This window comes from Falco punctatus (genome assembly GCF_963210335.1).
Source record: "Falco punctatus genome assembly, chromosome: 15".
Classification (NCBI taxonomy): Eukaryota; Metazoa; Chordata; class Aves; order Falconiformes; family Falconidae; genus Falco; species Falco punctatus.
The window spans coordinates 224,842-237,760 of record NC_137595.1 but is presented as its reverse complement, the minus strand read 5'-3'; the positions used below and the strand labels follow the sequence as shown (position 1 = coordinate 237,760).

The 12,919-nt window shown below is 48.2% G+C and overlaps 1 protein-coding gene across 9 annotated transcripts in view; it reads right to left on the bottom strand.

Moving 5' to 3' along the window:
- LOC308054072 (uncharacterized protein) overlaps positions 1–12,919 on the bottom strand; it is a 37,697-nt gene that overhangs the window by 22,439 nt on the left and 2,339 nt on the right. For 5 of the 9 annotated variants that reach the window (XR_013923936.1, XM_080366284.1, XM_080366283.1 and 2 more), the window contains exons 2-4: positions 6,757–6,804; positions 5,808–6,004; positions 1,504–1,576 (exon numbers count right to left, since the gene is read on the bottom strand). Coding sequence is in view for 5 of the 9 variants with exons in the window: in XM_080366284.1 (XP_080222410.1) it covers positions 1,504–1,576; positions 5,808–6,004; positions 6,757–6,804 (318 nt within the window). In the remaining 4 variants the exon portion in view is untranslated. Of the gene's footprint in view, positions 1–176; positions 257–1,503; positions 1,577–5,807; positions 6,005–6,268; positions 6,805–9,941; positions 10,190–12,013; positions 12,125–12,919 lie in introns of those variants that run through there. The other 4 variants (XM_080366282.1, XR_013923938.1, XR_013923939.1 and 1 more) reach the window with 4 other exon arrangements.

The following is a 12,919-nucleotide window of genomic DNA, read 5'->3' as shown; positions in this document are numbered from 1 at the left end:
TTACCTTCATGTTCCCCTTAAGGATTCTGCAGCGTGATGCTATACCAGAATGGGCACATTTAGAGAGTTATATAGACAGAGCATTCTGAAAGATGGCTCTGAAGAAAAGAAGAGAGAAAAACCAAACAAAGAAACAAGCAAACATTATCTATGCATCCACCGAGCATCTCGCTCACCAAAAGATGCTGAAAATTCCTTTTTCTCCAATAGTGAAAAGCCAAGGAGTTTTTGTGGGGATGGGGGCGGGACAGAGGTCCTGTGTAAATATCCATTAGAAAACCTTTCAGAAATCGATGTTAAAAATAAAACCAGGCTGTTATAATTAACAGCAGGTAACCACATCGCAGGTTGGAGCAGGGGCCGGTGGGGGTACTGAAGTTCGCAGTGGGTAGGGGGCAGGGCTGGCAGGGGTGTGGGGCGGTGCCCCCTGCCCTCCCCAGCTGCACCCCCCAGCCCGAGTGCCCTCAGTTTGTGGGTCCTGAGCTGCCCCCCAGCCTTCCCAGCATGGCTTGCCACCTCCCACAGCTCCGGGGAAGCACACAGCAAGGGGTCTGACCTGCTGCTGCTCTGCAGGGGAACACAGCACTGCCTTCACACCTGTCTGCGGAGGCCACGGGCTTCCTCACACTGTCACAAAGGTATGTAGTTACTCTTACTAGTGCCAAAGGAAATAGGGAATTTAATTACCCGTGGGGCTACAAGCTTATGCCATTTTAACACAAGAGAAATGGACAGACAGTCCAAAAGAGAGTAACTGAAGGACACCCAATAACCTTGGTAAAAGAATGGGAAAACGAACATGTGACAGCTGAACACCTGGCCTTTAACCTCAGCAGAGAAACTCCAGAGCAGAGGGACCTCCCCAAAGGCACACTTGTGCTGTGCTCAGAGTTGCCTGTACATGAGTTGGCTGCCTCTCCCCGCTACAATGGCATCCCATACTGGCGAGAATATGGTGAAAAACTTGGGAAACTACAGTATTTACCAGAAACACTTCCAACACATTGAGAAAACCATTCAGGGAGTGGACCATAGAGCACGCAACTAGAATGAATACTCTGCACAGAGGCTTATCCCAGAGTTACGCCAGAAATATTACCAACCACAGCAGGATGCTTGTTTCTCCTCCAAAGTGTTACCACCACATAAGGAGATACTGAGTTTATTTGTAATCACTGCTTTATTCAGCTAGTTCTTACAATTAGAGCTTGTTAAAGTAAAACAAATTACTAGAGGGAAAGATGAGAAAAGCAAAGGGAGGGAAGGATAAGAGTGAACAAGCAAGCAACTAAATATTTCTGCAATGACATAATAACATAAAATACATAGACATGAGAAGCAGCTGTAAGTCCTTACACAAAACATGCTGATCAAAGAGAACAGGCCACTATTACAATAACAGAGAGATGCAAGAAGCTGCAATATCTTCTGATGAATTGGAAAGTATGCACCATTCCAGTAATAAGGCACAGTAGTATCTCACAGTAACGCAAAGACACATACCTGTTCGGATGATTCTGATGTGAAATTTGGACTAGTGAAGACAGAATCCTTATCCCCTGGCTTGACTCTGTGCCTAGAAAAATAAGCAAAGAAAATAACTCAGGGCAAACCCTGCTGCTGCTTTAACAAGACCAGTTAAAGCTAAACTTTCTGTCCAAACTTTAGTACTTGTCACTAACAGACATTATACTGCCACTGGCAGACAATCACCTCGCCTGTTTTATAAATGTGTTTTTCTAGTAGAAAACACTCAGTGACTAGGCAAGAAAGCTGTGGAAGAATTGATCTTTAAGAGAACACTGCTCTTCCACCACAGATGACTTGGCACCACCCTCCATCTCAGAAAGTACCTGAGAACTTCCTGCTGTACTCTGTAGCAATGAACACCGTAAAGGTAAAACAAAGAGAACAATTTCTACTCTGCAATATACTCTTTGGGGTGGGGGAGGGGAAGCAACGAAGCTTGTGGAAGCTTTGTCACCAAACCAACCAGCCCACTTAATTCTAGAACAGACAGCAGGGATTTGACAAACTGTTTCTCCAGAACAACACACATTAAAAGTCATAACAGTGATTTCCAAGTCATAAGCATACCAGTACGTTCTACATTTTATTAGCTCCACATAAACATGCAAATGCCACAGAACACCAATCTTGTCTGAAACTGCCACAAACTGTAGCAATACAGTCTTGGGTCCAGTTTCTTTAACTCTACCAGTACAATTTCCTATAGAAAGAGGGAAGAAAATTATTCAGTATGGCAGCCACTCATTTGCCCTCACTGCCTCAAGTCCTCAATCAAATCTTCCTAACATATGCTTTCAGCATTTCTTCCCTCGGGATTCTTTTCTCAGAAAACTTCAAAATATCAGCTAGAAGCTGGTTTAAGTGCTGCATCTTAAAGGTGTAGTCAACTAAATGAATATAAAAGTAACAATACAATTTGTATTCCTGTTAGGTGACAATTAAAGCTCCCCTTTCTCAGCACAAAGAGCTTAGAAAACATTTCACAATCATAAAACAACGGCAAAACTCTCAGTTGCAAGTTTGGCTGGTCTCAAAAGATGATGGCTTTGTTGTATACTTTTCCCTTTAACTAAAAAAGGTGCTATGAGCCTTACTATTACCATATACCCTATCTTTTATTTACATGGTCCTTCAAAAATACAGAAGGTATTTGACAAAACTCAGCCCGTGAGCAATCGGCAGGAAGAGGTCCATCACCCAGGGCCACAGGTGACCTGTAAAGCTGAAAGCCAAATGGAAGCTCAAAAGCCAAACACGGCTCCTCAAACATCTACACAGACAGCTGTAGAGGACATGGACTGCCACGGCTCTTGCTCAACCGCTGAGGTAAAGATGTCAGACTAAATCACGGTGCATGGCCTGCCCAAACAGCTGACATGTGTCATGTCGCTGGCCCCACCACCACGGACAGGCATCACTGGCTACAGCATGGTGGCCTGGAAGCACCATGCAGGCCCTGACAGCCTGATCCAGCCAGCCTAAGCCCTGTATGCCAGGGTTCTGGATACGAGACAAGAAATCACACTTCTTTCAGGTGCGTGTAGTGGCACTGGGGACAAGAAGCAAAGCATACTGCACTGAAACTGTTCTTACAGTTCAGCACTTTCTAGTGGCTGTGAAACAAGATCTGAACACAATGCCAGGACCAGACCCACGGGCATGGGCAAGACATGGACTAACAAGATGCAGGAAACCTGGATGGATCACCTGCATTATGCTGTATTTATTTCCACAATAAGTTTTCCTTTAAATGCTCATAGACATGCAAAGGTGAAGGCGCATATATGATACAGGGCTCAGAGGTGAGCAGCAAGAAGACAATCATTGGGTAATGTTTCTCACTCAATAGTAGGCAGTCTGCTGATTCACAGATTCCATGATTTTATGATTCGTGCAGTAACACCAGACTTAGCCTCACACAAAACCAAGTCAGATATACCAGGATTTAGTAGTTTTCATCTGCAGTTTCTTACAAATACACCTATAGTTTTTCCAAGACCAGCACAGTGGAATAACCACTTGGCAAGCATCATTCACACTAGCAAGTACCGAGGGAGCGACACACATGCTGAATAACATCGAGTTTAGATATTGCAAAGGCCTTATCTTACATGCAGCACATGAGAAACACCTTGGGACACCTTTGTAGCATTTTGGTAAAAGTGCAGGCCGTTTCAGAAATGGATCAAAGAATACAATGCCACCTTGCTAAAAAAATCCTCCATAAGCCAACTGAGAAGTCATTCAGAAATCCCTTCAAGGTGGGGATTAAGACTGTTGAATTCTGAATCCAGCGACACAGAAGTTGTGTTGCTGAAAAAAAAACATAGAGCACACAAAAACTCTAAGACCTAACTTGGCCTCTGCAACCTCAAATAACATCCTGCTGTCTACAGGATTTCTTAGAAGAGCTAAACACAGGCACCAAAGAAAACTTATTTCAGCTCTGTTTGCTGACAGTGGGTCAGCTTGTGCTCATAATTCCTTAAGAGTTACAAGAAGGAGAAATAAAAAAAAAAGGAAAAAAGAAAATCATCATGTTAACAGAGGACCAAAATTTGGACAGTTGTTTCCTGTACTACAAAGATGATCCAAACAAAACCCATCATCTAACTAGCCACGTACTTTTTCCAGACGGCAGAAGAACTTCTTTGTTGCATGCAATGCAACTTGATCGCTTTCAAAATGCCTCTTCTAGATAAGACTGTTTGCTCCCTACAAGTTTCCTTTCCATTGATAATATAAGGAGCAAGAACAACCAGTTCAGACCGAGTAATCCCGGTGGAGGCTGGCAACACAAGTAAGGCAGGAGGCCTACATGCGTTAACAGAAAATTAGATCCAGAAAAGTGGGGTTTGTGCCCAGAGATTACATTCGTAACACCACAGCCTCTGAATACAGAAAGGCTGCTAAATGACACAACAGTAAGTATGCTATCACCACACCGTGACAACAGCAGAAGCTCTTGTACCTACCCACTGTTCAGCTCTTGGCTTAGTTTAGCCTTTCAGCTTCAAGAATAGAAAAGTTAAATCTGAGTGACAACAAATCAACAAATTTAGTTCATGACAATACACAGAACTACACTATCTCCCAGAACAACTAATAAGGAGCTCACGTTTTGGAAACGAAAAGTCAGGACACTTAGATTGCAACGCTACCAGAATTGTTCCTGGTTTGTATTGAAATACAACAGTAAGTCATAAGGCATAACACGTAAAAATGCAGAGGAGAGGTTTATGTATAGCAAAGGATCCCTTACTCCAACTTGTAACTAACGGATAAATCAACTGAAATATATTTATGAGGTATGCATTAAAACACACAACATAAATGTAGTAAGATGCAAGTTCAGGCTTAAGGGTCAAGACAGTGGAGCCTTCCCTGGAGAGAGGCTCATTCCTCTAACCAGCTTGTCCCGTTTGTCAGCCTACCAGGATTTAAAGATGCAACCAAAGTCAAGTTTGGCCAGAACAGCTCCTTGATTTCTAGTAGGAAAAGCCTATTCACTCAGAAGCTTTACTCCTGAAATGCAGCCATAAGTCCTTGTTGCAATTTCAGAGGGACTAGGCAAAGACTTGCCTCACAAAAGTACCGACTATAACAAACAGGAGCTGGTCGCATCTGTGAGTGTAATAGACTGGTCTCCTATGAACTCTTCAAGAATTTGTGGTGTTTAAAATGCTCTGAATTCAGCCATCCCCTGTTCCCATGAACCTCATAGCAGGCATACAGTGTTGGAAAGACTACGAGAGCATCCATCCAAGAAAGGCAGAATAGCATCTTACCATATCTCTCGGCTTCTGGAGTCACATGATTGGCAGCTTTATCCAAGCGTTGTTTAAACGGCTTGTGCTCTACGTCCTGCTGCTGCTCTCCTGCTACATCCATGGCATCCTCACTCAAATTTGAAAGCAGCAAGCAAGGAAAGCTGTCTATGAACACACAGTTGTTATGGCCTGTGGCAAGCCGAGGAAGTGAAAAGACAGAATATTTCAGCCAGCAGGGTAAGAACGTGCCAAACCAGGAGAGCGTGCATGGCTAGGGTCAAGTGACCAACAGGGAATAAAACACATGGTGCAGCATATTAAATGGCCCTCCCAGGTACGGGGTTTGGTTTGGTGTCCAAGAAGAACTGTTTCCAACTTCCAAGAAAGCGTTACCCTGAAAGGTAGACACGCTTAAGGCAAAAAGCCAAAAGCAAACCTCTCAAAGCCCAGAACCATTTTCAGGAACACAGGAGTTAAGCCTAAAATTGGTTGAAAGCTGCCTCCTACCTCTTCCCCTGCCACCTTTCCCCCTTCAACATCAGCACATTTCCTTGTGATCTGTTTTCACAAAAATATTGAGGTCTGGATCCTGCTTGGTATCGAAGCACCACGATGCACTTGCTGGCTACATGCTCTCTTAGTAGGCTGACAGCTTCTCCGCACACAACAGCCGAGGCTTCCAGTCTCTCTGGCCTTCCGACGCCCTGTGAAACATGAGGAAGGCAAAGACCGATAACATCTCAGGGGTCGGGAGGAAGTCAAGATGCACTACATTCGGAGCCCAACGCGTTACCCAAAGGAATTACCCCAGCAGAACAAGAGGCAGGAACGATCGGTAGACAGGCAGACAACATGCACGGCAGCGATACCCCCGTCAGACTTGCAGGACTTCCAGTTACTTCATCCCACAACTTTGTTTTGAATTTAGTTAAAAGGTAATCAGATTCTTAAAGCTCTTCTGCTTTTATAACTTCTGGAGAAAGGGTAACACGTGGCCTTGGCATTACAGTCAGAATTCAAGTACAAAATTAACGGCAAAGCTGTGCCTCGTCAAGTGACTTCCAAAGCAGGCTCCGGAGCCTCTCAACAAGACAGTCAAATCTGGAGTCCCAAGGGAACTCTGTGCCAGCTCCGTCAGTGCGACTGAGCTCTCTGACAAAGTACGCCGCCATACAGAAACGTTAAGTGGGTTTATGCCTCAGGCTCATTTACAATCTAGAAAAATAACACTGCCCGACCGGACGCCCTGGTTTAAGCGCCTAGCAGGCCTGGCTGTGTAAGCATGAGGGACCAGCAATTCGTCCCCGGCTGTTGCCCAAGCAGCAGCGCAGCACTCGGAAGCAGCGGGCACACGGAGCCTTGCGGGCCCCGGGCAAGTGCAAAAGTTATCCCTCCACACTCAGCAGTCCGACTCACAAGCGCAAGGCACACGTGGAAAAGTAACATCTAGACTGACCTTCAGTTGAGCTCCCCTTGATCTGTCAACGTACGATTCCAGATGAACCTACTAGGTACAAAGGAAAAACGAAAGACCCCCGTTTCAATGGGAAGCAAATCAAAAGGCCTCTTCCCCTCGGCTGCTCTGGCCCAGGAGCTGACTGTCACGACACAGGATCTGCCAGACACCTGAGCTGCTGCCTCCCGACCCTCCCCGGCAGCTAAGCGCTTGCCGTTTGTAATACTTTTTAGAGAAAACAACAACGGGGAGGGGGGGGCGGAGTCCGCTCCCGGCTTTCTTTTCTTTCCCTTGCCCGCTCGCAGGGGCGGGCAGAGGCTCCCGAGCCACCCCCCTGCGACAGCCTGACCGCAGGCCCCAAGGGCAGCCTCTGCGGCCCGCGGGGTCCGGCAGCCCCAGCCCGCTGCCGCGGCTCAGGCCGGCGGCTGGGGGAAAGACAAAGCCCCGCGCAGAGCTGCGGCGGCTGCCCGGGCAGCCCAGAGGCGGCGGGGGGGGGCGGCAGGTCGCCGCGGGCCGACCCCTCCCTCTCCCGGGCCCCGCCAGGCCGCCACAAGCGGCGAGCACCGGGGCCGCCCCGCCGCCGCTCCTCGCCTCCTCGCTGAGGTAGCGGCGCAGCCCCGAGAGACGAAAAAAAAAAAAAACAAACCCAGCCCAAAATAGGCAGCACCGTGAGGAGCCCGCTGACCACCGTCGCTGCCGGGGAGACGAGAACGGCCGGCAGCCCCGCCGGTCCCGGGCCGGGCCGGGCCAGGCCGCCCGCCTCAGCCCGCCCGCCGCCGGCACCAGGCGCTCCCCGCCGCGGCCGAGCGCCGGCCCGCCGCATCCCCCCCCCCTCTCGGCCGCTGCCCGCCGGTCCCCGCCCGCCCGCCCTCAGCCCGAGCGCTCACCCAGCGCGCCGCCGCACGTCCCGGCCCGAAAGTCTTCCAGGCTGCCGGGTAAGCCCCGCGCCGCGCGGACCGGAAATGAGCCCACTTTCCGGGGCGGGGCCGGGACCGGCGGGCGTGGGCGGGGCCGGCGGGCGTGGGCGGAGCCGGCCGAGGAGGGGCTGGCGCTCCCCTTCTGCGTCGGGCCGGGAAGGGGCTCGGTGCCGCCGCGGGCTCCTCTGAGCTCGCCCCCGTGTCTCTGTGGGGTTGGTGGAGCGCTTCTGCCATCTGGCGAGAAAAAATTGCGTAATGCAGCCGCCGGGTTGCTGGAGCGCTGCTGCCATCTAGCGAAATATATTTGGGTACTGCAGCCGGCCCTGTTGGTGGAGCGCTGCTGCCATCTAGCGAAATGTAATTGGGTATTGCAGCCGGCCCTGTTGGTGGAGCGCTGCTGCCATCTAGCGAAAGGTAGTTGGGTACTGCAGCCGGCCCTGTTGGTGGAGCGCTGCTGCCATCTAGCGAAAGGTTATTGGGTACTGCAGCCGGCCCTGTTGGTGGAGCGCTGCTGCCATCTAGCGAAAGGTTATTGGGTATTGCAGCCGACCCTGTTGGTGGAGCGCGGCTGCCATCTAGCGAAAGGTAATTGGGTATTGCAGCCGCCCGGTTGGTGGAGCGCTGCTGTCATCTAGCGAAAGGTTATTGGGTACTGCAGCCGCCCGGTTGGTGGAGCGCTGCTGCCATCTAGCGAAATGTAGTTGGATATTGCAGCCGGCCCTGTTGGTGGAGCGCTGCTGCCATCTAGCGAAAGGTAATTGGGTATTGCAGCCGGCCCTGTTGGTGGAGCGCTGCTGCCATCTAGCGAAAGGTAATTGGGTATTGCAGCCGGCCCTGTTGGTGGAGCGCTGCTGCCATCTAGCGAAATGTAATTGGGTATTGCAGCCGGCCCTGTTGGTGGAGCGCTGCTGCCATCTAGCGAAATATACTTGGGTACTGCAGCCGGCCCTGTTGGTGGAGCGCTGCTGCCATCTAGCGAAATATATTTGGGTACTGCAGCCGGCCCTGTTGGTGGAGCGCTGCTGCCATCTAGCGAAAGGTAATTGGGTATTGCAGCCGGCCCTGTTGGTGGAGCGCTGCTGCCATCTAGCGAAATGTAGTTGGGTACTGCAGCCGGCCCTGTTGGTGGAGCGCTGCTGCCATCTAGCGAAATATAATTGGGTACTGCAGCCGCCCGGTTGGTGGAGCTCTTTCCTGCTATTTTGTGACTTGTGTTGGAAGTGCCTGGCACCAGGTTCTAATATTAAGGCAGAAAGCCCCAGGGCCTCGTACCTCTAGGTGGCACATGCTGTGTCACACCAGCTGTGGTGCCTTCCCGCTTTACAAATGCAATCAGTTTTGACAAGTTTACAAAACTAGTGCTTTATCAGGAAGGTGTCTTTGGGTTTCAGCTTACCCCTTTCTACTTTTCATATGCCTACATCGCAAGAAAAAGAAAGGGTTTTGCTTCTCAGGTTTGCTCCAGTTACTTGGCAATTCAGGCATGACCACAGCAGAGCTGTTTTCCTACAGTTTTTTTTGTTTCCAGAACCCTCCCTCCCCTCCCTAGAGAGGGCTATGTGCAGGGCAAAGCGGACACTATGAGTAGGGACGACTGAGTAAAGTTACCAAAGGGCACGTGGTGCCTTCCTTGAAGCAAGGGACCGATTTCTGTTTTTCTATGCTTGGATGACTTTTGCAGCTCAGAGTTTGGTTAAATCTACTCGTGGGGCAGCACCCGAACATCTGTCCAGTGATTTCATACTGGACAACAGCAGCCACACCAAGACAAAAGTCTCCTCAGGGACAGACATGATAGCAAACTTCATGTGGGCTGAACTCACCTTTTGCTTGCAACTGGCACCTTATTTTGCAAAGGAATCTTTGAAACCCTCTTTCTTTGAGACAAGGGACTGTAAGGGCCAAGGGCCAAAGCAGCCACGCTGCAGCCTGGAGCCTGATGGTGGCTTCTCAGGTTCCAGCAATGGCTGTGGAGCACAGCTCTTGTGTCACCAAGCAGAGCGCCTGACACCCTGAAGTGCCTTGGTGCCCTGGGGGTGTGAAGCCTCTGTCTGGGGATCAGGCAGCCTCCCACCACAGGTCTTGCTGAGCTAAAATGACTCTGCAGAGGCTGTAAAATTGTCTTGGAGTGCTGTGCTGCTTAAGATGAAAGTGCTTCCGATAGCTCAAGCTAGCCCACCCTCTCAGCTCTTACAAGCTGTACCTCCATATGCAATGGGAAGAAGTATTTAACGCAGTAACTCCAACTCTCGGCTTGGCACCCAAACCTGTAGATCAAACAGTCCATTTATTCTTATTATTGGAAGTCTCCTTCCTCCCCTCCAAAGCCGGTCATGCTTCCCTCCCTGGGCGAGGGCCCTACTTGTCTCGCATATCCAGCAAGCAGCCTCTCCAGTGCAGTTTCCACAGGCACATCTTCCTGGTCTGGCAGGCCAATGTAGGTATCTAGCGTCTGATCGTCGATACTGGGATCAATCGCACAGAAAGCAGTCTTCAGATCATCTGCCTTCCCCTCTCTGTTCCAAAACAACACAGTTGTTACCGAAATCTCGGAATAAAGAACTTATCGACACCAATGTGATGTAGATAAGCAGACACTTCTTTATTGACGGCCGGGTGCGTGAGCGAGTCCTCTCACGATCAACGCACGCCAGGTCTCAAAATCAGACACCATATATAAAACTTATTCATACAAATTCATTAAGTATTCATACATAACCATGATATTTCCCGTAAATCATTAACATATTCTCCTCCTATATCCGATTCTGCGCAGTAGAGCTTAGAAAGATCCAGAAATGGGTCTGGGGTACGATTTGGGTAGGTGGTATATGAGTTGGTGGTCGCGATCTCCCCCTGCCGGAATTACCTTTTACTAAAGTTCATGGTTTCTTGGCAGGTAACTACAAGCTGTTCCAGTCGACTCTCCCCAGTTCCCATTAATCCTACATTCTGACATCTCAATATACTTTCTATATACAGAAGACTAGTTAGATACAAAAAAACCTTTCAAACCCTAAATTATTACTTAAGCTTCAACAATGATTCCAACCCATTCTTCTGGCCTTAGTACAAAATGTACAAAGGGTCTCACAACTACTTTTACTAAATAATCATAACTTTCTTCAACATATATTTTTATCCTCCTATATTTCTATTCTATAAAATAACTCTATAAAATCAGATAATCAAACCAATAAAATCAATTGATCTCAGCTCTTTAACAAATTGACAACACAGTCACCATTACGTTGTGGTATGTGAAAAGAACATTTACTTACTTGTGTCACAGTGAGAATCCATGTTGCCCGAAATGCAGAACAGAGATGTCTTTTGATACAGTCATCTCTGCCTCTACTAGTATCCCGTTGTTAAATACATGTGCAATAAAGACTGGTGAATGCTAAACTTCAAACTGAACGGAAGTTAAGAAATCTTAGATTCATGATAACCTGGGAAGACCTTAATTTCACTCTATTGTGCATTGATATCCCTTATTACAGAACTGTACCTCTTGCTAATTCAGTGTCCATGTTGGACAGGATTTCACTTCACAGGCACTTGCCCACCTCTGGCGTTCTCCTTGGTGCTCGGTGTGGCACCAGACTTTTTTTCAATGCAGTAATTGCCTCTTGTTTTGAGGTGGAATTATTTCTCAGATTTGCTCTTCCCACTCCTCAGAACCAGTCTCTGAAGATGTACAGGATTTTACTGCTATTTTTGGAGAGCTGAGGAGTGTGGATAACTGGCTAGCTGAAAAAGTTCACATAAACATAGTCTAGCTGGCTGGACAAAAATGCACATCGCTCTCAGCTTATCTGAAGTAAAGCAAAAATACACTGTCTTTGGCTGTTCTTGTTACACAGTAACAGGAAGATTTCAGTGGGAAAAGAATGTTGCAGGTGGGAACAGATAACTACAGAAGAGAAACTAGGGGTGGGCTTGATATTTAGGCAACTAACCAATAATGAGCTTAACTTCTGTAATATGTATGAGCTAATTATAACAAGGCATAAAAGGTGACTGTAAGGTACAATAAACGAAGTCTGCTGATCACTCATATTGAGTGACTGTGTCTTCCCTCCGTCACGACAGAGGAGCACTGTACCGAAGGGGATTATTGGTACAACTGATCTCTGCTCGCTGTCTGCCATACCAAAGTTCTTTGGGTTGGGGACTGCTGCTTGCAGTGTTCCGCCAGGTCTTGGCATTCACTGCAACGGGCACAGCTCTGTAGCGCAGGGAGCCCTGCGCTGGCCACTCACACTGCGTCCACTGCGGGGTTCCCTCTGCACGTGCGGTCCTGAGATACTGTCCCCATCAGCCCCTTCCCTCCATACTTACAGTAGATCTCCCAGCTTGTTCTTCAGCTGGCTCAGATACTCCTGCTTCTCCCTGACATCCTGGCTCCGGGGCTTGGCCACGAAAGCTTCAGCGCTCCCCTCCTCCTCCTGAAAGAAATTACAGCTGTGTTAGCACTGAACATGTGTTCCGGTCTGCATAGGAGCTGCCTCTCAATGTGCATGAAAATAACTCGGCTCTCCTAGAAATGGAATTTCCATGTGAAAAGTGGAAATAAAGAGAAAGAATATGGGAAAAACTCCCATCACAGAAAAGGCACAAGCTTGCACTGCCGTTGTCTGCAGAGGGCCTTCAGGTGTTAGAGCTTGCGGTGGGCACTCCAGCTTTGTTAGTCTGATAAACCTAGCTAGTCTAATAAAACTAATTTAATCCCATTCTCCTGAAAGGGAAAGAGCCAATCCAAGAACTAGTTTATGCAAGCAGGTACAGTACTGAAGACCTCATTGACTACATATCCTTATTCAAAGAATTAAACTGACGTTACTTAAGTTTTAGGGATTAAAGTAGAGATTTAATTAAGGATTACATTTGTTTTAGGGATTTAGGGATTAAATTAGGGATAGGTCATTTGTGTGGGTCTCGCAGTACTACAAAACACATCTGTCAGCACCTTTGCAACTTGTCTCGAGTGCTCCAGGGTGGAAAAAACCAGGACTCTCTGAGAGGTTCTGCCCAACAAAACCAGAAAAGGAAAGATCTTCCTTGGAAATACCTTTCAGGAATGGCAGGGAAAACAGTTCAAGCTTCTGGAAAGGCTGAGGAAAAGATGTCGAAGGATCAAAGAAATGCTACTCTATTCCCAGAGAGAACCTCTGGATACAGTCGTGCTTAGTATGATGTGAAGAATCCTTGCAACGCGTCCTTGTGCCTGTATCATTGCCTGC